The following is a 22,906-nucleotide window of genomic DNA, read 5'->3' as shown; positions in this document are numbered from 1 at the left end:
GCAGCTCCTTGGGCAAGGTAATTGACAGGTTACAATATTTATCCACACAGGGAGAATCGGAAATAAAACCGATAGAAAATAAAATAAAATAAAATAGAATAACTTGGCCGTGAGGATGTCAGGATAGTTGTCCTGAACGAGTAACACCTATCTAGGCGGACTTGGGCGACACACTACTTGGTGCAGTCCTTTAAAGCCATACGCCCGCCCAAGAAGACACAGATAATAACTTGCTTTGAAGCACCTTGATGTTTTTTCGGCTAATGTTTGCGCCATGAAGCTCTCTACAGTGTCACAGTTCCTTGCGACAGTTGCTTTTACCACTGGTTGTAACCATCACAGCGACAAGGAATGGACAAAGGACGAACTTGACCAGCTTGAGGCCAAATGGGGATACGAGGTCTGCTCAAACCTTTACCAGCTACATGCCCTGGGTATTAACTGTAGTAGTGGGGGTTCGAAGGAATCGGGACATTTGCCCATCTGAACTACGTCAAGTGCCTTACCGAACCCGAAGAGCCATTCGATATTGCAATCCTCGGCGCACCATTTGACACGGCCGTGACATATCGTCCTGGTGCCCGCTTTGGTCCTCGCGCTATCAGACATGCCTCGGGTCGTCAAAGCTCTGTCCGAGGATTCAACCCTCGAGCCAGCATGAATCCCTACCAGAACTGGGCCAAAATTGTGGACTGTGGCGACATTCCCATTACCCCCCTTGATAACAGCGTAGCTCAAACACAAATGACAGAGGCCTTCAAGCAACTAGGGAAGCGCAAAACCACCTCAGCGCTGGCCACGAAACCAAAGATTGTCACACTCGGTGGGGACCATAGTCTCACGCTCCCGGCTCTGCGCGCGTTGAATGAGATATACGGCAAGCCGGTCCAGGTGCTCCATTTCGACGGTAAGTAAGCCTGACAGAATGATTGTGTGTGAATTTCGAGCTAACCAGTCCAATCAAGCCCACCTAGATACCTGGAATCCCAAGGCCTATCCTTCATACTGGGGAGCAACGGCCTTTACCCACGGCTCGATGTTTTGGCTAGCGAACGAGGAAGGGCTGCTTTCGAATTCTTCCCTCGAACAATCTGTCCATGCGGGTCTCCGCACTCGACTCACCGGGGAGATTGATAACGAGGACGATACGGCGCAGAACTGGAGACGGTTCTCGGCCGATGATATTGATATTGTCGGGACTCAGGGTATTATCGACCGCATCATGGGGATACTCGGGACTGAGAACCCAGTCTACCTGTCAGTGGATATTGATGTACTCGACCCGGCGTTTGCCCCCGGTACAGGGACGCCTGAAGCTGGAGGCTGGTCTACTAGAGAGTTCATTAGGATTCTCAGAGGGATTGAGGGGCTGAACCTTGTGGGTGCTGACGTTGTTGAAGTTTCGCCTGCTTACCAGGGACCCGGAGAAGAGACAGCCGTCGCCGCTGCGCAGATTGTCTATGAGATGGTAACTTCAATGGTAAAACGGGGGCTTGGTAGTATGGGAAAAGAGGACAAGAGACACAAGGATGAACTATGACTGTGTTAAATCTTTTGGGGTTATTCAAGAATAAGGGGCGGGACTGTTCTTGTCGGTAGCATGTATGTTGCCCAACGGCAATTAGAGCGAAGGCTTTTGAAAAGTGATTTACCTGGACCTTCCCGCTATGGGCTCAATTGCCGTGTTAGTGGTCGATATAGTGATTATTAACGAATGGTGTTCCTGGGATCCGACAAGAAAGGTATATTCTACAAGAGTAAGTGGAGTAGCAAGACCAGACTTGACTGAAAATGGTCATGTATACCGGCGAACGGGGACGAGCCTGGCTCCACCAGACTGGAAATGACCATATGGAATTGGAGATAATGTCAAAGAAGCCACAAGCTGCGCAGTTACTCCGCAAACCTTGATCCTTTACCGGAACTCTCGGTACATCTGCTGGAGCATACGCAATACTAAAACAAAATATACCTCCGGCTGGGAGTATAAAGTCTCTTCCCGAGCACGGCGAGTGTTGATGTGAGGCAAGGCCACATTCTCTGTTGTGACTTGATCAATTAGAAAATAACATCACGGTCCGCGGATGCCCAACATGTCTGCCAAAAAGACCGACGATACACATCCCCCGGTGGACTACGCCGCCTCCAGCAGCAACGAGTGTCAGGTATTCGAGCACGAATCCTTCCTGACACGCAACGGCATGAACATCCAGTCATTCCAGAGACGGCACTATGGCCATGGCATCGTCGAGCTCGACCGCAAGATGAAAGCCCGACATCTAACTATGATTGCTATTGGCGGCTCGATTGGCTCTGGCTTTTTTGTCGGCACCGGCTCGGCACTCAGTGATGGGGTTAGTATGATCGTGTTGTTGCTAAGCAGTAGTAGACTGACTGACCATCCCAGGGCCCCGGAAGTCTGTTTATTGACTACCTGATAATGAGTGTTATGGTCTTCAATATTGGTACCAACCGCCCTGTGACTGCCCACGAGACATTTGGGACGTGTGAAAAAAACTAACAAGGCCCATAGTTTACGCATTGGGCGAAATGGCTGTGATGTTCCCAGTCTCAGGCGGATTCTACATGTACGCTATTCGCTTTGTCGACCCATCGTTCGGTTTTGCAACTGCGTGGACATATGTAATATCGTGGGCTACTACGTTACCACTCGAGCTGACGGTATGCGCAATCACGATCCAATACTGGGATGCTGAGACATCCACTGGGGTCTGGATAGCCGTCTTCCTCGCCGTCATCATAGTGCTGAATACCTTCGGGGTATTGGGCTATGCTGAGGAAGAATTCTGGGCTTCCTGCTTCAAGCTGAGTTCTGTACTGGTGTTCATGATCATCGCGGTCGTCCTGGTGTGTGGAGGAGGGCCTTCTGCTGGCCGCTATCATGGATACTGGGGTGCTCGTCTCTGGGAAGATCCTGGGGCATTCAAGAACGGTTTCAAGGGGTTCTGCTCCGTATTCGTCACAGGTAAAGTTTGCCCATAGTTCTGCCTTAAAATAAGATCTTGAACTGAAACTATCAAACTCTTTTCAATGTAGCTGCCTTTACGTTTGCCGGCACCGAACTTGTCGGCCTTGCTGCTGCCGAATCACGCAATCCAACAGCTGCCATACCGTCGGCCGTGAAGCAGATTTTCTGGCGCCTCACAATGTTCTATATCCTTGCTCTCTCGCTTATTGGGTTGCTGATTGACTGCAATGACCCGGCGCTTTTATCCTCTGGTACCTTCGCCAACTCCAAGGCATCGCCATTTGTCCTAGTCGGCAAGTACGCAGGACTGCGTGGCCTGGACCACTTCATGAATGTAGTGATTCTATCCTCAGTGCTTTCTATAGGCATTGCATCCGTGTACGCCGGCTCGCGGACCCTGACCGCGCTTTGCCAGCAGGGTCATGGTCCGATGGTCTTTACTTACATCGACCGGGCAGGCCGGCCACTTGCGTCCGTAGGCGCCATAATCGCCTGCGGATGTCTTGCATTTATCAACCTCAGCGCCCAAGGCGAAGTCGTCTTCGACTGGTTTCTTTCTATCGCCGGGCTCGCTGTGCTGTTTACCTGGGGCTCCATTTGCCTGGCGCATATCCGGTTTCGAGCGGCCTGGAAGTACCACGGCCACACTCTTGATGAAATCCCATTTAAAGCGGTGGGGGGTGTATATGGATCGTGGGTTGGACTCATTTTTGTTATCCTGGTGTTAATTGCACAGGTACGTCCACTGCTCCATGGCCTACCACGTTGGACGAGACTAATCGCCGAAGTGTTAATTAGTTATATATCGCTCTTGTGGCGCCACCTGGCGAATCCGGCATGGGCACAGCAGAAAGCTTCTTCAAGTCATACCTCGCACTGCCTGTTATCCTTTTCATCTGGGTCATTGGGTATATCTTAACGCGGAAAGGGTGGCTCAGTCTCGCGGAGATTGATGTCGATACTGGGCGGCGACAGCATGATTGGGAAGCCATCCATGCGAGTCGTGCCCGAATTGCCCAGCTGTCGTTCTGGGGTCGCCTCTGGCATTTCCTGTTTTAAGTGTGTTCAGCAGCTACACGTGGATTGTCTATATTTATTTGTTTTATATCACACAATCATAATACTTGGAGTGGACGGATCGCCCAGAAAGTCATCCCACTGAACTTCCTCCTGACCCGGAACCCTTCGCGTTTCCCACAAAGAACAGAGCAGCGGCTTGAACTTTTGCCAGATCGAAAGCGTAGACTGTTCGATAATGATGTCAACCCACTGCAGTATCCTGGTACGGAGACCAATATCCTGGGCTTCAAAAACCGCCACTGCAACGGGCCACAGGATGGGCGAATACTGACGAGATCTGTAGTTTGCTAGGGCTTCGATATGATCGCAGGCCTGCTCGACCAGTGGCTGCACGTCACTCAGTGGAGCCGCTCTGAGCCGTCGTTTGCAGTAGATTATTGAACCAAGGTAGAAGAGATGGGAGTAGTGATGGACGAGCTCGTCCTGCCCTCGCGTGGCGGCAGGGACCTTGCACTCGGGTGGAATGGAAAGATACAATTCCGTCTCGAGCTGGTCCAAGTCCACCGTAATCAGCAGGTTTTGCTGTCTACTTCTGACAGCCATGCCGATCATATTACTGATGGAATTTAGACACACCTTCGGGAGTCCGAAGATATGATGAAGATGATACGGCTCCGACATGGTATCCAGCCGGAAGTGGAAATTGTCGTCATGGGCGACACTCTCAGAAGCAATCTGCGACCGGAGCATGGTCGCTGTACCAGCTAACATCTGGTACATAACCACCGTGGATTCGTTATGGGCCCATGAGGCAATGTCCGTTTTTTGCAGCCACTGAGAAGCACCCCGTAGGTGTGTGAGCCAGAAGTCCCGCTCCACTGTGACGGGCTCATAAGTAAGACACATCAATAGTGAGGCCAGGACAGACTCCCGTTCATCGGGGTCATCTTTTACCAAATTGTGCTGGAGATGACGGATGCCTCGGTTCTGATGAGATAGTCCTAGAGTCATATACCTTGCGCTTTCCTGGCTATCCGCAATTCGACCCGAGAGGTGGAATGCAGAAGCGGAGCATATCAGGTAGAAGAGCGCCGCAGACCCGGTGGATGATGATGCCGATGACATGGCTCCGACGAGGGCGATGGGCATGAAAAACCGCTTTAGTGGGTTCATGGACCCGGGAACAGACGACAGGGCGTCACTTAGGTGGTTTACCCAGTGCTCAATGCATCTCCGCTGCAGATGACTGGATGGCGCCAGGTCGATATGCCGCTCGGCCCCATGGAAACGTGGACTAAGGCTAGGGCTGACTGGCGACTCGACAGGCCTAGGAACTGGGCAGGTGGTAGTGTTGTCTTCCTGCGCCGGATCCACAGAGTCTGGGACATCCTGGGGTCCTAGAGGCAGCCTAGATGGGCAAGGCTCAGGTGGGAAGTTGTAGTGGGCAGGCGAGACGCTTTGGCTTTGACCCATGGGAATTTGCGGACTGCCATGTGTGCTTGCGGGCTGGTCTTGTGGGTGATGGGGTGGATCGCTCGCGACTGAACCATCCTGGGACGGTGTCGGAGAGCATTGGGCGTGGTGCCATGTCAGGGATGTATTTGGTGCTGATGCAGCTGGTTCAGTTTGGGAAATCCCAAAGTCTGAAAGGCCTCGCACCTCCTTCCACTGCACTGCCGCTCGATAGCCCGGATAGCCCGAACAGTCCAGCTGGGCGTCGGCACATCGACGACACCCAGGGCGCGTCTCATCACACTTCAGATGTCTCGTCCTGCAGGTCATGCACCCGGTGAATGTCTTGACTCGCCGGGGCCGTCGACTGCGGGCGAGTCTTGGGGCGCCATCCATCTCTCCGGTAAAGCTGACCGTATGGCGGAGAGAATGCCTAAGAAGGGGAGTAAGAAAGTCGGAGACTGGGGGTGGATCTTGAATGCCCGCCGCGATGTGTGACCGTTTCAGGAATCCAGCGTTGGAGCAGCGAACTATGCTGTTTACGGGCTTTTATCCCAACTGAACTATGCTGTTTACGGGCTGTTATCCCGACTGTTGGAGTATCTGGACCCACGGAATCGACGCTGCGCTGTCCGTGCACTCTTAGGGCTTGCTTCAACCCGACATTCTGCGCGTCGCCTGCCATATGGGCAGGTACAAATAGCTTCAGCTGTACCGGGCAATGCTAGCTCCGCCGCAGTCAAACATTGCGAATTATGTCGTCCCCGATGAAGATTGATCAGATCAGAGCCCAGTTCCCCGGGCTCTCGCAGGACCAGGTCCTTGCCGACATTGCTGCCGGATCCCAGGTGGTCGCCAGCTGCATCGAATCAATCCGTCACTACATGTCCAAGACCAATGTCCAGCCCGGCTTTGACTACACTCCCTCGCAACAGGCCGCGAGTCTCATCGACGGCTCCCTGCAGGCTACCGCGCGATACATCAACGCATCACCCGACGAGGTCGTCTTCGGCTACTCCACCGCGCAGATTGTGCGGGCCGTGAGCATTGCACTCAAGTTCCAGCCTGGAGACGAGATTGTCCTGAGCAAGATAGACCACGAGTCGCATCTCTCCCCGTGGGTGCAGGTCGCGAAGTGGAAGGGCCTTGCAATCCGGTGGTGGGTGCCTTCCAGGGACACCAGAACCAACCCGAAGCTTGAAGCAGACGATCTGCTCGACCAAGGTCTGGTCAACAAGAATACGAGGATTGTGTGCTTCACACACACGAGCAATGTGCTCGGCTCTATCACCAACGTTGCTGCAATCTCCCAGGCGATCAAGTCCGTCAATCCACAGACGTTGGTCAGCGTTGATGGAGTCGCCTACGCCCCTCATTCCCGGATCGACGTGCAAGCCTTTGGCGTTGACTTTTACTTCTTCAGCTGGTACAAAGTCTACGGGCCGCACATTGCAACTGGATTCGTGGCTAGATCGGCTTTCCCACAGCTAGAGTACCTGGGGCATTACTTTCTCCCGAAAACGAGTGCGCAGTATATCCTGGGCCTGACGAGCGGGAGTTATGAAGCGATCCAGAGCATCTCCGCAGTGATAGAATACGTCAACAGCGTCGGCTGGGACTGGATCGAGCAGCAGGAGACGGTCCTGCAGGAAGAGCTCTTACGCTTCGTGCGATCTCGGGACGATATCCAACTGTATGGTGACCCTTCGTCCGATCGGCGTGCAAGGGTCCCTGTCATCAGCTTTAGAGTGTCCGGCTCCTCTGCGGATGTAGTTCGTGAGATCTATGCGGAATCGAAGTGCCGACCTACGGCGGACAACTACTGGGCGCGGAGGCTGCTGGAAGACGTGCTGCGTGTGGATATGGAGGACGGAGTCATTCGCTGCTCTTTTGTGCATTACAACACAGTTGAGGAGATTCATTGCCTTGTGAGGGCCCTGGAGAAGGTTTTGGACAGATGAACATAGTTTCAGAGACCTTAGTTTGACAATGATAACTGTATTGTCTCCTTCACTCAGTGTAGGAAGTTAACTTGTGCCTTGATAGTGTATCAACCCTGGAAACAATCCCGAGCACAGCGTAGACAGAAAACACCTGAACACTCTTGCAAGACAATTTGGTGGACTTTACAAACAGAAATTCTCAGGTCACCAAAAACCAGGCTCTATCGCTGTCCCGGTTGATTTAACCCACGGCAACAGTCTAGGACCACTCTCGTGCATTTTAAACTGGCTCGGGTTGTATGACCAAAATAGGCAAGTAAATTTGAATCCTTTAAAGAACGGGGTTTATACAATTCATATCTTGGGCCCATTTGTCGCAGCAACTATATTTAAGCTGGCCAAACGACGCACACTTGGTGTTGCATACAAGACATTGATCGCTTATTATCTGGCCAAATTTCATCCTCCATTCCCTCATGGCCCTACAGACTGATCTCCATTCCCCGAATGGGCGACATGTTGTCCTTCCCACTGGCCTGTTCATCAACAACATTTTTATCCCATCTACTTCCGGCAGCAAGCTCACGAGTATCAGTCCTACGTGGGTGCCCAGCATCCAGATATGATATTCCACAACTGACATAGGCGACAGGGATGAGATGGCGATTGCAACCGTGGAGGCTGCTTCTGAACGCGATGTCGATGCCGCTGTTAATGCCGCCCGCGCGGCATTTGTCTCAGACGAATGGTCTTGTATATCTGGCACCGAGCGCGGTGCGTTGATAAGTAAACTGGCCGACCTGGTTGAAGAGAACAAAGATATCCTGGCAACTTTGGAGACATGGGATAACGGGAAGCCATACAGCGTTGCTCTGAACGAAGACCTCGCGGAAGTCACTGCAACCCTCAGGTATTACGCCGGCTGGGCGGACAAGATCCATGGCCAGACTATCCCTACCACCAAACATAAGTTTGCGTATACCGTCAGGCAGCCCTTCGGAGTATGCGGTCAAATCATCCCCTGGAACTATCCATTGGCCATGGCGGCTTGGAAGCTAGGTCCTGCGCTTGCTTGCGGCAATACAGTGGTCCTGAAACCCGCAGAGCAGACTCCTATTTCCATTCTATATTTTGCAAGTCTTATTCCCAAGGCCGGGTTTCCCCCTGGGGTGGTCAACATCATCAATGGATACGGACGAGAAGCCGGTGCGGCGTTGGTTGCTCACCCGGGGGTGGACAAGATCGCCTTTACAGGCTCAACCGCAACCGGAAAAGCAGTGATGAAGGCAGCCAGTGAGACGATGAAGAGCATTACCTTGGAAACCGGAGGAAAGTCTCCCCTCTTGGTGTTTAAAGATTGCGATATCGAGCAAGCGGCTAAATGGGGGCATCTCGGCATCATGAGTAACCAGGGCCAGATCTGCACCGCTACCTCGCGTATCCTCGTTCAGCAAGAGGTCTTGGAACAATATGTCTCACGCTTCCGAAGCATCATTTCCGAACACAAGATAGGAGACCCATTCGACGGCGAGACCTTCCAAGGGCCGCAGGTGACACGCGCACAATACGACAAGATCCTTGGCTATATCCAGGCCGGTACAGAGGATGGAGCTAAACTGATCACCGGTGGGAAAGCATACAAGAGCATGGGCAAGGATGGTGGCTTCTTCATAGAGCCAACCGCTTTCTCCGGAGTCACCGAACACATGAGGATATTCCAGGAGGAGGTATTCGGCCCCTTTGTCACCATTACCCCGTTTACAACCGAGGCAGAGGCCATTAGGCTTGCGAACAGCACTTCATATGGCCTTGGAGCGGCCGTCTTCACAAGGGATATTGAACGCGCGCATCGTGTGGCTGGACGCCTGGACGCAGGTATGGTGTGGATTAATAGCTCGAATGATATTGACATTCGGGTTCCATTTGGGGGCGTCAAGCAGAGTGGAATCGGTAGAGAGCTTGGAGAAGCAGGTCTTGCTGCCTATACTCAGACCAAGGCGGTTCATGTCAATATGGGGCTCATGCTGTGAGATCCAACCGATGCTGCTGGTCTGGATTGTCTTCTTAAACTCATACGGAGGCAACCTGATCCCAGCTGTTGTATGTTTTTTTTGCTTTTTTTATTTTATTTGTGAATGGGCTTATGGTTACTGAATGGTGGCAGGAAATGCGTAACCTAGTAGGGTTGGTTGATAGTACTGGAGATGATACTCAGCCCTAACAGTGAGAGATTTACTCTGCCCTCGAGCACGCCGGAGATATACATTTACGAGGTGATCTTGCAGTGTAACTCTGCTCTAAGCCTAGGCCGAGGTTTATGTTTAAGCAGCTGAATATGTTACTTACTAACAGCAGGGATGCAGGGGTTAATCGAGGGCATTATCCAGCCGTGGGTTGAGAGGAGTGTTTGAGATAAGGTAACTTGCTTTGAAAGCCTCCTCCCTTGAAGCTATCCACTGTGTTCTCCCTCTCCGCTTCCGCCGCAACGCCTGAAAGAAACTTGGGTTCTTCGTATGTCTATCGGCTGCCTACCTCCTGTCCTATGGCTGCTGAGATCTTGACTCTAGTTACAACTACGCTGCTTTTGATCGATTCCGAGGACGGAACTCCCTTGCATAGCTCCTTCTACGAGTGGGTTTCTTTGACCATTAACATTGCTCTCCGTGACTGACTGCTGCTAGGGATGCTGGATGCCAGGGTGAGGACATGGCAGAGGTCTTAACAGAAGCCCCTAGCGCCTCTATCGCCTCCACGGCGCAGTCTGTTCTGTGCTATCGTACCTAAATCTGCCGCGTATTTAATTCTCATGCCCAGTCAATGCACTGTTGCAAACCAAATACGGTGCATGATCTTATCTCGGGGCGCGGTTGGGAATTTGATATACTCTGAACTGTGAATCTGGTTCGCCTGTCAGGCCTTCGATTACATCGATGCTTTTCGATTCTTTTATTGAAGTCTCTCTTTCCAGTGTAAATGGGCATGTGGATGACGCGGTCAAAGGTTATTTCGTGTAGGGGTGCTGATATGCTACGTCAAGGCTGAGTGTACATCCTGATGGAATAAGTCATGAGTCCCAGGCATATATCAGGGAGATAGACAGTAGGCTCAGTATAATCCTTCCAAGCCTTCTCCAAATCCATTTGATGGTGATCCCGTCATTGATTCCGCTGTAGACGTCGCGTAGGAGGTACGGTATGGCTAGAAATCCATCGGGAGCAGTGCGCCAGGTGCAAGCTTAATTGAGAGCGAAGCCAATTGACATGATGCGCTCATTCGCACAACAAAGCGCCAGCATATCGCCCCTGATCTCAGCGAACTGTGGCCTATACTCATCAGGGAACCACAGTTCCTTCTTCCCGCGGATCTTCACCCACTGGCTTCCCTCTAGGGATAGAAGAGACTTGCTCTGTAAGCGAGCCAGGTTCCATGCCTCTGGATCTATAGATGTGGATGCGATGACATTGCCTTTGCCCCTGCCCTGGTGTTTCTGGCGCATCCGATCCTGCCTGGATGGATAGGGATAGCGGAGATCGATCTCAAACGAGCCGAGGTTTGTGACAAGGCACGGCCGGCCAGTCTCAGGGTCGATGGCAAATTCGGCGTTCTCAGCATGCCCGGCCGTTTGGAAGGTCTGTTTCGGCTGGCCAGTTGTGAGGTCCCAAAGTTGGATCTCGTTGTCGGAGGTTGCCGCTAACAGCTGGTCGTCGGGCGAAAAGGTGAGGAGAGAGACGTCCTGCGAGCTGGCTATGGCTGATTTGAGGAGACCTTTGGGCGCCATATTATCGAGGTACCTGACGTGGATGGAATGGTCCGCACAGGTATAGGCTATCAGTTTAGACGTTGACGACAACGCAAGGGCCCTCCTGCCTCGGGGAAACTGATGGTCAATGCAATACTTTAGCCACCTGCTGTTGACGTCCCAGACCTTGATCTTTTGGGCGGAGGCAGATAACAGGATTCTCCCGGTGGAAGAGATATGCAGGTCATATGGGGACGTGTCTTCTTCAAACCTGCCCTTCATTGAGCCATCACAAGAGTCGTAGACCTCGATATACATTCCACGCCCCACTGCCAGGGATTGCCCGTCCGCAGAGCACACGAACCGTAGAGTCTTGGTTCCATGGGATGAAGTATCGTCTAACCCTTCTTCAATATCAACAGTGGGGTTCCAGAGTTTGATCTCTTCGTCAGCGCAAGAAACAAGTAGGCCACCATCTGCGCCGAATAAAATCGACTCAACTGGGGACGTGTGCCCACACAGACTGCGTTGGTGCTTCATTACGGATGTAGACAAAATCTCTATGTTTGCCCCGCAGCTACATGCCAGCAGCTGGCCGTCTGGGGAGAAAGCCAAGGCGCGAGGTCGTGCAACGGCGATTGTGTACCTCTTTTCACCAGAGCGAGGATCCCATATTTCGACCAGGTTCTCGTAAGTGAAAGCCGCAGCAAGCAGCTGGACGCTTGGAGAGAAAGCAACTGAATAGGCTGTACGCGCCTGTCCAAATACACATTTTAAGCCACCGCCGGTGGTATCCCAGACCATGACAGTGGGGTTCAGAGAGCCATATACATATTCAGAGGTCGCAGCGAGTAGCGTGCCGTCCTGCGAGAAGCCAAGAGACGTGATCTTGGCTGCATGCCGACTGTATGTCTTCTTGAGCACACTACTACTGGTGTCCCAGAGCTTGATCTTCCCGTCGGCATGTCCAGCTCCGAGGGAGGAGCCATCAGCGGAGAAGGAGACTGCAGAAACCACCGACGCCTCGTCTAGAATTGTCTGCAAGCGGGTGCCGGTTGTCGGGTCCCAGAGACCGAAGCCTCCATCGTTACTGGCCACCGAAGCCAGAAGGTGGCCGTTGGGAGAAAGGGCAATTTGATCCAACTTGTTACTAGTGCCGAAGCTGTGCTTTGGGGCACCAGTTGTCGGGTTCCAGGTCTGAACAGTGCGATTTGAATGGCAGGATGCTAGCTGGCGGCCATCTCGAGACATGGCAATGCAACGGACGAGAGCCTCTGGTTGCGCTCCTAGAGTCTGTAACTCGGGGCCCCACGTTTGCGCAACTTGTGGTAGCCCGGATATCCAACTGGGGTACTCGGCGAGATTGTCCACAAACTTTGTCCGTATGATTGTCTTCAGCGGTGCAAAGAGAAGCCCGGAGGAATAGATCTGAAGAGGCGCCACCTCGGCTATCCGGCTGTTCTTCAGAGTAAACCGCTTTGCGTCATGAAGGAACTCTTGCAGCCCGTCCGTTTCACAGCCCTGTACATGTTAGCGCGCCAGTTAGCACTAGAAGGGCAGAGTTAAGCGTACTGATTTGGCTGTCATCAAAGCATCAATACCCTCCAAAACCTCGGATATCAGGCCTAGCAAAGCCATCGCCTCCACCCAATGAAGAAAGTGAAGCTCGAGGAAAGCCACAACACGGTCAATCAAGTTGTGCTCTAGGTCTGGTGAGCTTTTTACGAGGTGGTGGGTCCAGTATCGACAGGAATACTGCAGCTCTCGTGGCAAAGACTCGCGGATCAAATGGATGCTAATATCTTTGCGCTCTGTCCCATAGCTTTCAAGCTGGCAGATGTTCTTCCTCAGCGTTCTTTCCATGACACCAATGCAGTAGCCAGTAATTCTTGTGTTTGTACTGCCCTCATCAACCCAAAGGGGTGTTTTCTCACGCGTGTCGGTATCCACAAGGAAATCCCGGAATGATAGATGGAAGAGCCTGATCGGCATAGTGTCATCAGGTGGAATGTCTAGGACCGAGTGCAGAGAGGCGAGTCTGGCGCTGATGGATCTTGCCGGGATACTCGTTAGTCTTGACAGTGATTCAACGGAGAGCGGGCTCTCGAGCAGGATAATTATACCAACGATCTCTCGAAACTCTCCAACCAACTGTTGTCGCCGAGAGCCACTGTACGACGCAAGAAGTCGATCCAACACTGGTCGATACGTGCCATCTAGTCGTGATTCCATATTCCTGTACTGGAGAAGGTCGTCCAGGCATTGCACGGGGTCCAGATAGTGATCCTCGAGGAGACGACAGACGGTAGCTGCAAAGATGAACAGAGGAACGGACATATCTACCAGAATCTGAAACGTAGCATCTCCTGGCCATTCTGGGGGTAGCAAACGTGTCTCTCGGATGATGGCCAAGTTGTGTCGCAAAAACAAGGCAATGTCATGCTCGATAATGGGCCTCGCAACGTCATGGAGGGCAAGGTCCTGCATTTTGTTCTCGAGAACAACGGCCCGAAAACCGACCTGGACAGGCAGCTCTGGTCGACTGGTAACGAAGATGCGCAGCTGCAACGAGCTGATTGCCTGGACGCGTGGCAGGAGATGCAGGATGAGGCGGATATCCTTGTCATTCTCGCACTCATCGAGAGCGTCGATGACAATGAGCAGTATTCTCTTGCGCTCCAATTTCAAGGTAGAGAGAGGTCCGTAGATCAGCTTGCTGAACTGCTGTTCGAAAGTCTTGGTAGTTATTCCAGGAGCATTCCTTATTGCGTGGACTATAGCATCGTGCAGTTCGGGGACGTTGGCCAGCTGGCGGACGATTGTCGAAAAGAACCGAGTGGCATTTCCACGGTCACCTTCTCCTCGCTTGAAGAAGAAGCTCGCCGCCAGCAGTCGGTCTTTCTTGAAGAGGCTCGCGGTGGAGCGTGACACTGTGGACTTGCCGGTCCCAGCCAGTCCGTACAGCCAGAAGATGCACTTGCCATCCGGCGATCGGGCCCATTCTGCAATGTCGTGGAGCAGCTCAGTTCTCGTGCCAGGGAGGCATTCTGTCTCGTGTTGATCCATGTATGACCCAAACTCAGCGCCCTCTGCGACAGGAAGTTTCTGCAGTTCAGCAGCCTGGGTTGCCTTTTCAACGTCCCTGGCGGAGCTGTCCATAACGGTCTGAATATTGTCAATGCCTTCCGATAGTTTATCAATCTGAGCTTCGAAGGCTGTTTCAAAGAGAGCGTCAGAACTACCTTTTGACATCATCTAGCTGGTACTAACCACCCAGGATCTCTGTCGCCTTTTGTTCAGCTCTGACGCGCTGGACCACGATGTGAGACAAGAGGTCTTTTGCATACGCCGCCGCTGTCATAGCTGCGAATCCTTGCCACTCTTTGTTCTTGTGGGAGTCTGCGTAGTCACAGATTCCACGGACTACCAGGCAGGGAAAGTGGTTGGCAAGTCCAGCGGCTTCCATCTCAAAGCACAGAATCCCTTTCTTTGTGGCCATGTCATCACGAAAAAGAGCGTTGCGGACAAGACTGCTGCCGGACGCAATCAGGCCATAGTGTACGGCAGGGTCATCCTCGTCGCCCGCTCTTTTCATCCGACGGACCAGCTGTTCATCGCCACAGAGCTCGTTGCAGCTTCTTTGACTCTCACAATGAACGAAGGTCTTTTCATACAACCGGTCGGTGTGAATGGCAGGACGTGCATACTTGCGTGCCATACGACCATTGCCCTCGAGAATTGCCCGGACCTTGACATCTAGCTGGTTGCCTTCTTCTTCATATTGTGCCTGAAGCCCAGTCACTGCCCCGCGCAAGATAGGGGGCGCGCGGTTGAGAAAGCCTGTCGGGAGAAATTGCTGGCCCTGCCGCTCCTTGCCCAGGTCGTAAGAAAGCAGGCCACCATGATTACCGCCGCGGGACGAGCTCACAACGACGTCCCCCAGGCGGATGTCTTGCTTTGGAGTGGGTGCGCCGCCCCCAATGCCCACCATTAGACCAAACCGAATGTTGGGGAAGCTATGCAGCATATCGCGAGCAACAGCGGCAGCCGTTGACACACCATATTCCCCGTCGGGGAGAACGGCAATGACAACCAGGTGTCCCCCAATGTCACCGAGAGTATATTGATTGTTGTCGTTGGCGGACAGCGCATCTGGCCTGGGGTGCCTGTGATCGAGACAAGCGCGAGCAGCGACGTACTCGACTGCCAGAGCGCAAATCCACCCGACCGTATATGCTTCGTGATCGACCATTTCTTCGACCGTAAAGTCTCGGGAGAGCTGAGCTGGTAGGGATGTCAAAAATAAGAAAAGGGGCTGGGTGGCTTAGTGCATCTAATCCCTGCGCTCTCCATTAAACTCATTGGCGTTGCATCTGCTCAAGCAGCAACGGGGAGAATAGATAAGGGCTTCGGGGCGCCACTGACATGTTTCAATAGAACCACCAGTTTTCTTTCAACTTACTCAAGTCAAAAATTAGGAAACAAAAACATACAACAGCTGGGATTCGCATGTGGTCACCCACCATACTACTAACCAGCCGGCGTGTGGCTTAAGTACGGCTGAGCGGACGGGAAGCCCTGTTTTCCACACCCTGTGGTCGTATGTACCAGAAGTATTTAAAGAGAGGTTGATATAGTAGAATTGGTACCCAGGCGGGTACATTTGACTGTTCTATGATAAGGAGCTGTATTTCTGCTGGCAGCTGCAACATCTTGGATTGAAGTAGTGAGAAGATAGAAGAGGGGTTTCTGGGCATTGAGAGGTTCTTTCACAAGGTTGAGCAGGCGTCAAGTGACTTAGCTCGCTACTTACGGCATTAATATTTCCAATCAGCTAAATGTTTATATATATAAGGATAAACTGCAGCTGTTGTTTTGTTCATTATCTCAGATTCGATTAGGGTTGTAGCAGGCATACAAAACTTAGGGCTGAGGTTTATGTAGATCCCTACCAGCCCTAACAAATTTTATACCCTATCGACAGATTACAATACTCTTGTAGTATATGAATGCCAAATTCCATCATGATGCTGAATGTTTATTAGCTCAACTCTCAGCAAGGATGCCAGTAGCTTGTCTAGCTTGTTCATCTCGTCCCTGATAGCTGGCGGAATAGTGGATTAGCCTTACCCGTGGGCTGGGCGGGTTAACAGCTGTGGTTTTGTTTTGTTTTTTTTTTTTTTTTTTTTTTTTTTTTTTTTTTTTTTTTTTTTGCTTAAAACAAAAAAAAAAAAAAGTTTATTACGGCTTATTGAGCATATAATGGATTAAGATAATATTTTAGTGCGAAGTGCAGAACACAAATAAAAGCCTTCTATACCTCAGTCACTCAGTCACTGTTCTAGTAGATGGACGTATTGTTTGCGCTTGCCAGGTATTNGTCTAGCTTGTTCATCTCGTCCCTGATAGCTGGCGGCCTAGTGCATTAGCCTTTGCAATGGGCGGGGCAGGTTTGCAGCTGTGGTCTTGTTTTTTTTTTTTTTTTTTTTTTTTTTTTTTTTTTTTTTTTTTTACTGTCGCTTAGTACTATACCAATTAGTAGTTTATAACGGCTTATTGAGTATATAATGCATTCAAATACTATTTTATTGCGAAGTGCAGAACACAAATAAAAGCCTTCTATACCTCAGTCACTCAGTCACTGTTCTAGTAGATGGACGTATTGTTTGCGCTTGCCAGGTATTCCTCGCTGAATGGGTAGTCTGTATAACCCACTGGAGAGTTGCAGACATAAAAAGTCTCACGGTCATACGCAGTGAACTTTAGACCCTCCCTGACTCGATACACCAGATCCGGATTCGAAATGAAATGTCTTCCAAAGACCACCACTATGTCCTTGTCTGGATACTCTTGATCAACCAGTTTCTGTGCATCCAACGGCTTATAGCCCCCTGCAACAAGGATCGGACCATCCCACAGCTTATATGCAAAGTCCAACGACTCGCCACCTTCAGCATCTTTGAAGCCAAGTATCCGTGACTCGACCAAGTGAAGATATGCTAGGTTCAAGCCGCTGGATTTGGTGATAATGTCGGTGAATTGAGGCACTGGGTTCTGCATCCTCATCCCCTGGAAATAGCTCCACGGGCTGAGACGAAGCCCAATACGCTCTCCACCGACGGCATCCACAACAGCCTGCAAGACTTCATTGATAAAGCGAGACCTGTTCTCCACACTCCCGCCATACTCGTCGTCTCGATGGTTGCTAGTATCTTGGATAAACTGGTCAGCCAGATAGCCATTCGCACCGTGAACCTCCACCCCGTCAAAGCCAGCCCTAATCGCATTCCTCGCGGCATCCGCAAAGTCTCGAACCGATTGCTTGATTTCTTCAACAGTCATGGCCCGCGGCACGGAAGCATCCTCATCTATCGGAATAGCACTCGGCGCTACAATGTCAACCCCATCCTTAATGGCACCTTCCACACTCGCAACTCGGCCCATTGCAAAGATCTGGCAGAAGATGGCACAGCCTTTGCGGTGGATTTCGTCGGTGATTGTCTTCCACCCCGCTATGTGCTCTTCACTCCAGATCCCAGGGGCGTTGGCGAAACCACCGCATGCCGACGGTGAGATTAAGGTGCCCTCGCTAAGGATCAGCGTGCCTGGTGTGGACGCTCGCTGGCTGTAGTATTCTTTCATCAGAGGGGTGGGAATGCGGTCGTCGGTTGCCCGGAAGCGAGTCAGTGGAGCCATTGCGATCCGATGTTTGATTTCCACGTTGCCGATTTTCAGCGGCTTGAATAGGCGTGTTTCGGCCATGATGTATGATAGTATAAGATAGTGTATGGTAAAGAGTTATGCAAAGAGTGAATGAGTAGAGTGTTGTAGTACTGCTAACTCCAGCTCCCATCCCTTCTTATATAGCCATGATTCTGTTGTTTATTACAAATGAACAGATGAGGTTCATCCTCTTCAGGAAGCAAGATAATTCCACTTCTGAACATGAGGCCGACATACTTCCGAATCGGGAAAAGAGATACTTCCCGATCGAGTATGGCTGATTTGTAATCCATCAGCCTGATCTCTCCAAACATAAGCAACTCATACTCACCATCACACAATGGCTTCATCAAATCCAGCAGCTAAGGACTCTACAGGTTGGTCGGACTGCCGGCAGTCACTTGTCAATCATCGATACTAACTCTCCTAGCTGAGTTCCAGTTCATCGCTATCCAGGGCCCAGATGACGTAAAAGATCGCGCCCAACGGCGTGTGGCCCGCTCACACGCCGTAAAGCAAGCCCTGGGGAGAAAGCGAAAGATGCAGGAAGAATCAAAAGATAATTTCTGTCCAATGAGCTTGAAAGATCGCCCGAAGAAACCTAGAAAACAAGGACCAGTACAGCAGATGAACACCGGGACTCCGGCCGGAGTTCCGGCCGGGCCACTCTGTCGCCTGTCTGCAGGCACACTCGATCCTTTCCAGGCATTTGCAGTGGATATGTCAAGACTGCAGGTTCTTCTTGGTGACTGTAAGTCCTTAGTCAAATGCCTTTACAGTAAGCTTATGAACGGTAGACAGAGCTAGGCAGGCTCCCGAGCCGGTCTTTAGCATCGCAGAAGAGCTTTCATTTCAAGATTTCAAGTCAGTGTTTCGAACTGGATTTGGCGATCCTGCCCTTCTGAATGCGGTTATGCTCTCACTCGCCTTTGCGGCAACTGGTGGTAGTATTGACTTGGAGTGTCTCGGGTACCAGAGTCAGGCAATCAGCCAGATACGTCAAAGGATGAACCGTCTGGGCGAGGCTGCTACAGAAACTACCATTGGAACGATATTGCTGCTAGCTGGGGTAGAGGTACGCATTCCTTTCAATAAGCTACGTAGGTAAATACTAAACGACCAGGCCCGGCTGGGTATGAAGTCTCAGGTCCAGCTGCACATGGGGGCAGTGCAGGGGCTGCTCAAGATGTGTCGAGCAGATGGCATTTACCTGACGCCAGGAATTAAACGGGCCATCTTTTGGTAAGTAATTTCTATCTGGTATGGTTGTCGGCTGCCTCTTACTCCAAAAGGCAAGACTTGAACTCGTCAATCTTGACAGGATCCCGCCGTATATACGACCATACGACTTTCTCCGAACTTCAATGGACAAGGGACTCGTTCATCCCACACTTCTTTCGACTGCCAATTGGATTCCAAACGCGGTCTGACTTGTTCACCAAAGAGTTTATCCAAGTGCTTGAAGATTTACATGCATTAAAGTGCATCCGAGACGTTCCTCATTATACCAGGGGCGATCCAATGCTAATGTCGTATATCAACAACCACACAGCGTCCATCCAGTCTAGGTTAATGTCGCTGCAAGACGTTTCTCCAGTGCAAGAATGCTGCTGCCTTGCGGCGTACAATTGCTCGGTTATGCTATGCTGTACGCTTTGGTGTGCCCTAGTTGTTCCTGTAGGTCACTCTACCCTTCAAGAACCCTATCCTAGATAAACCTATGAACTCCAACTTTTGCTGACCCTATTCAGTCTCATATCTCATCTCAGCTCCTAGTCAAACTACAACAAACGAGCAACGACCTCGTATGGGATGAGCATCCGGAACTCCTAGTCTGGCTGATATATATAGGAGGAGCATTTGCCCCAGCAGGGACTGTACGCTCGGAGTATGTCAGTCTACTACGCCAAATGAACTCTACTAGGTTCCGGAGCCTATATCGATCATGGCCGGAGCTCCTCGATATTTTGAAGCAGTTTATTTGGTCAGACAAGGCATTTCTGTCGCCAGTGAAGGCGCTGTGGGACGAAGCCATAGTCTAGATTAAGTTGCTGTCGATATTTTCCCATGAGGCTTGGATAGATTCCCATGCGTTTAGGTGCTGGCTTCCACGGTTGTCTTCATCTCACGCCTCACCAGAAGAAGTCAGCCCGGTCGTTCACCTATCTATCTCCATAAGGGGGCAAATTTACCTTTTTCATTCTTGCACTTCCACCTAACACGTTTATTTTAATTAATGTGATATGCTGGAATGGTCGAATACACAACCTACATTTGCTTGTTTTGGTCATTATATTAACTACTATACAACTGTCAAACATTTATATGTCCCAACTACCGGTGGATGGATGCCGGAGGTAATGAATTCTCTGAAACTCCCAACAAAGCTGGGGGATAAGGGCCTGACAGAATTCCACTGGTTACAATCTGAACCATTCACGGTGGAAGTTGATGGAGGAACAGAGGTAACATATGAAGTAAGTTCCGTGCTCATTCAGATTGAGCAAGCAGATAACTCACTTATATCATCGATTTAGCCAACAGAAGGGTACTATAAGGGCTGTATGAGTGTCCAGAGGGGCTTCATCTCGGCAGAAGACAACAAGAGTCCGAAGCCGAACAAGAAAGCCGCCGCTCCAGACCTATACAAGTTATCAGACGTATATTTTCTGGAATGGCAGAGGCAAGCTGCCAACAGCAGAAATATCAAGCACCTTAAGTACTTTCTTCGGTTCCATATCGTCAATACCGATACCAAGAGAATTATCAGTCAGGCTACGGGAAACAATGTCAAGGTATGGCCAGGGGATATGTTTGGTATTGAGACCGATGAAGGGAAGGCCCTTCTGGCCACTCCCAATGGGATAGGAGTGGCCTACTTCCTTATCAACCATAAGCCAGAGCTGGGAGTTAAGACAGTAGAGAAAGTCCAGGTCTGGCGACAAGAAGATGATCCGGAGTGGTTTAATATGCTCTTCTACATCAGCCAGCCTCAGAGATAGACCAGGAATAATAGGACGGACTAGATAGTATTTTAGTTTCTTAGTCAGGCTCGCTAGCTCTGAATAAATAAATAGTCCATTGTCTCCTCCTCTCCTCTCTTTTCCAACTCTTATTTCCCACCATGGATCCCTTCACGCGACTCCCCCCCGAGCTCATTACACAGATCATTCTCTATATCGCTGATTTTTCTGCGGTAGAAAGCTTCATTTCTGCATCCCCTCAAGTCCAAGCTATCTTCCAGGCTCAGCCTAGCATTGTACAGGACCTGCTACAGTCAGATCCGATCACAAGCTTCCCAGAAATACAAAAGTTATGCTACAATATTAGCCTAATCCAGACTTCTCTGCCTCAATGTCCCAATCTGGCTCACTACCAACAGTCATGCGATCACATTCCAGTCTTTGATTACACAGAAGCGCTCTGTATGCTCCGGCTGGCTGCACGGACACAACGTCTGGCTTGTACCTGCATGACTACTATCCAACATAATCTTATATCCCCTCTTAGTGAAGTTCCTGCTGGCTCGCTATGTGGTCCTGATCGCGTACGAAAAGCCAGGGAGCCGTTTTCATGGACAGAAGAATACCGTGTCTACTGCTCCATATGGCATCTCCAACACTATTCCTGCCTCCGCAAAGCAGCAACAGAGCGTTGGGGGTGGGATCAAACATCAATTCAAACTTTAGATGCATACGATGTCTGGAACGATATAATAGATACACGGCACATCGAAAAATTCTGGACGATCGCCGCCCTACTTTCAGATCTCGGTCTCAATCCTTCATACGGACATTATCCCTTCCAGCACAGGGAAAGGTCACTGGCACAGGACCCAGAGGGCGAAGAATCCTCACGCGCAGCCTGGACATTTCCTCCAGGAACACCACCACCATTCTTTCCCTCATTTGATCTACCCCCTTCACAATATCTTCGCGATGGCAACAGCTCGCCTTTCTGGAGTCCTCCGCTGCCTCCCCCCGATACCGCAGCTACAGATGCCTGGTGGCTTACGCCGAAATACCGTTCATGGAACCCCCGTCATGTGTCATACTTTCAGTTGGCAGCCAGCGCCGTCAGTATGGACCGAGAGCCAGCATCGCACAGTCTGGTAAACTTAAAGCCCTGGCGGCGCCTTGGGGTGATTATCTGGGACACATGGCGCATATATTCTCTTGGGCTGTGCGATTTCAATAGAAAACAGGCAATGCCAACCCCTGATGGAAGATTGCTCGAAGCAACGCCGAGGGACCGAAGAGCTCTGCAACAGATGCCGGCAGTTGACTATGTGTCGAGGTGGCTGGCTTTGATCGGGGAGTCACGGCGTCCAGCGCGTCGGGTGCGGGTTGGGGGACAGCAGAAAGAATATGGGGTGTGATTAAGTGCAATTCACAGACTGCTTCCTTCTGAATCCCTATCCAGGAGGTGCACAGGATGAATTGCGGTCTTAGAGACTCCGTGTATACATGGCTGTCTTGATCATCCTTTCTTACCTTCACTTGCTCGTGTTGCAAAGAGACTTTGTACGCAAGTATAGCTAGGCAGACAAGACAGCGTATTATTCCCACATCCTGTTACTGTATGTACTGGACACTATTCACAAGACAGTTAACAACTTACCAATGCTAGGACGGTTTTATGTCAAGATCTGTCCCGTTAATGTGTTTGTGGAACTCTCTGCCATGGGTCATGTTTTACTCCATTGCGGGTTTCTTGTCTCTCTTTTCGTTGAGCTTCCACTGTTCCATGTGCTCAGTATCCCGGAAATCGGCAACCTCTGTTTCGAAATGGAAGCGGTCGGGCTGATGGATAGTTTTCCGTGTCTAGTTGTCCGGGGAATCTTGGACTATGCGGACTCGCATAAGAATGACCACTGGCAGGGATATGCGGCTGCGACGGCTGCGGCGTGTGCGAAGGAGCTGCTGGAGGTTATCGCGCCTGAGGAGGGTGGGGATGAGAGGGCATTGCTGTTGGAGATGGAGGCGTAAAATGAATAGATGAGTGATGTCCGGCTTTATGTTGTTGAGACCCACTGATAGA

General features: G+C 50.9%; 11 protein-coding genes across 11 annotated transcripts; 8 read left to right on the top strand and 3 right to left on the bottom strand.

Annotated features, from left to right (window-relative positions):
- Window positions 1–223: 223 nt before the first annotated feature.
- On the top strand, window positions 224–1,735 carry ASPVEDRAFT_874219 (agmatinase). Its single transcript, XM_040818059.1, is given in 3 exon segments — window positions 224–400; window positions 451–911; window positions 925–1,735. 3 exon segments carry the CDS (start codon window positions 275–277, stop codon window positions 1,538–1,540), a joined length of 1,203 nt encoding a protein of 400 aa, XP_040663358.1. The 5' UTR covers window positions 224–274; the 3' UTR covers window positions 1,541–1,735.
- Window positions 1,736–2,093: 358 nt separating this feature from the next.
- On the top strand, window positions 2,094–4,048 carry ASPVEDRAFT_146943 (uncharacterized protein; the record flags this gene model as incomplete). The annotated part of the gene is made up of 5 exons (XM_040808105.1): window positions 2,094–2,354; window positions 2,408–2,465; window positions 2,534–2,986; window positions 3,058–3,725; window positions 3,788–4,048. 5 exons carry the CDS (start codon window positions 2,094–2,096, stop codon window positions 4,046–4,048), a joined length of 1,701 nt encoding a protein of 566 aa, XP_040663357.1.
- A 48-nt stretch (window positions 4,049–4,096) lies between these two features.
- ASPVEDRAFT_24536 (uncharacterized protein) lies at window positions 4,097–5,857 on the bottom strand (the record flags this gene model as incomplete). Its single annotated transcript, XM_040809679.1, has 1 exon — window positions 4,097–5,857. The coding sequence occupies one exon, from the start codon at window positions 5,855–5,857 to the stop codon at window positions 4,097–4,099; it is 1,761 nt and encodes a 586-aa protein (XP_040663356.1).
- Window positions 5,858–6,162: 305 nt separating this feature from the next.
- Window positions 6,163–7,436, top strand: ASPVEDRAFT_37017 (uncharacterized protein). The gene has a single exon (XM_040811359.1). The coding sequence runs from the start codon at window positions 6,217–6,219 to the stop codon at window positions 7,420–7,422; it is 1,206 nt and encodes a 401-aa protein (XP_040663355.1). The 5' UTR covers window positions 6,163–6,216; the 3' UTR covers window positions 7,423–7,436.
- Window positions 7,437–7,880: 444 nt separating this feature from the next.
- On the top strand, window positions 7,881–9,434 carry ASPVEDRAFT_49566 (uncharacterized protein; the record flags this gene model as incomplete). The annotated part of the gene is made up of 2 exons (XM_040814183.1): window positions 7,881–8,005; window positions 8,057–9,434. The coding sequence occupies 2 exons, from the start codon at window positions 7,881–7,883 to the stop codon at window positions 9,432–9,434; spliced, it is 1,503 nt and encodes a 500-aa protein (XP_040663354.1).
- Window positions 9,435–10,639: 1,205 nt separating this feature from the next.
- ASPVEDRAFT_79292 (uncharacterized protein) lies at window positions 10,640–15,395 on the bottom strand (the record flags this gene model as incomplete). Its single annotated transcript, XM_040816673.1, has 3 exons — window positions 10,640–12,664; window positions 12,716–14,358; window positions 14,414–15,395. 3 exons carry the CDS (start codon window positions 15,393–15,395, stop codon window positions 10,640–10,642), a joined length of 4,650 nt encoding a protein of 1,549 aa, XP_040663353.1.
- A 1,387-nt stretch (window positions 15,396–16,782) lies between these two features.
- ASPVEDRAFT_37014 (alkene reductase) lies at window positions 16,783–18,021 on the bottom strand. Its single transcript, XM_040811358.1, has one exon. The coding sequence runs from the start codon at window positions 17,903–17,905 to the stop codon at window positions 16,790–16,792; it is 1,116 nt and encodes a 371-aa protein (XP_040663352.1). The 5' UTR covers window positions 17,906–18,021; the 3' UTR covers window positions 16,783–16,789.
- A 185-nt stretch (window positions 18,022–18,206) lies between these two features.
- Window positions 18,207–19,908, top strand: ASPVEDRAFT_24531 (uncharacterized protein; the record flags this gene model as incomplete). The annotated part of the gene is made up of 6 exons (XM_040809678.1): window positions 18,207–18,243; window positions 18,297–18,617; window positions 18,664–18,941; window positions 18,990–19,108; window positions 19,159–19,543; window positions 19,618–19,908. 6 exons carry the CDS (start codon window positions 18,207–18,209, stop codon window positions 19,906–19,908), a joined length of 1,431 nt encoding a protein of 476 aa, XP_040663351.1.
- Window positions 19,909–20,226: 318 nt separating this feature from the next.
- ASPVEDRAFT_79289 (uncharacterized protein) lies at window positions 20,227–20,868 on the top strand (the record flags this gene model as incomplete). Its single annotated transcript, XM_040816672.1, has 2 exons — window positions 20,227–20,343; window positions 20,404–20,868. The coding sequence occupies 2 exons, from the start codon at window positions 20,227–20,229 to the stop codon at window positions 20,866–20,868; spliced, it is 582 nt and encodes a 193-aa protein (XP_040663350.1).
- A 122-nt stretch (window positions 20,869–20,990) lies between these two features.
- On the top strand, window positions 20,991–22,366 carry ASPVEDRAFT_301060 (uncharacterized protein; the record flags this gene model as incomplete). Its single annotated transcript, XM_040810318.1, has 1 exon — window positions 20,991–22,366. One exon carries the CDS (start codon window positions 20,991–20,993, stop codon window positions 22,242–22,244), a length of 1,254 nt encoding a protein of 417 aa, XP_040663349.1. The 3' UTR covers window positions 22,245–22,366.
- A 263-nt stretch (window positions 22,367–22,629) lies between these two features.
- On the top strand, window positions 22,630–22,800 carry ASPVEDRAFT_97965 (uncharacterized protein; the record flags this gene model as incomplete). The annotated part of the gene is made up of 1 exon (XM_040818789.1): window positions 22,630–22,800. A coding segment is annotated over one exon (171 nt), but the record flags the coding sequence as incomplete, so codon positions are not given.
- Between the last annotated feature and the right edge of the window lie 106 nt (window positions 22,801–22,906).

Source organism: Aspergillus versicolor (assembly GCF_001890125.1).
Source record: "Aspergillus versicolor CBS 583.65 unplaced genomic scaffold ASPVEscaffold_1, whole genome shotgun sequence".
In the NCBI taxonomy this organism is placed as follows: Eukaryota; Fungi; Ascomycota; class Eurotiomycetes; order Eurotiales; family Aspergillaceae; genus Aspergillus; species Aspergillus versicolor.
The sequence above is the reverse complement of the archived record's forward strand: the minus strand, read 5'-3'. Positions and strand labels throughout refer to the sequence as shown.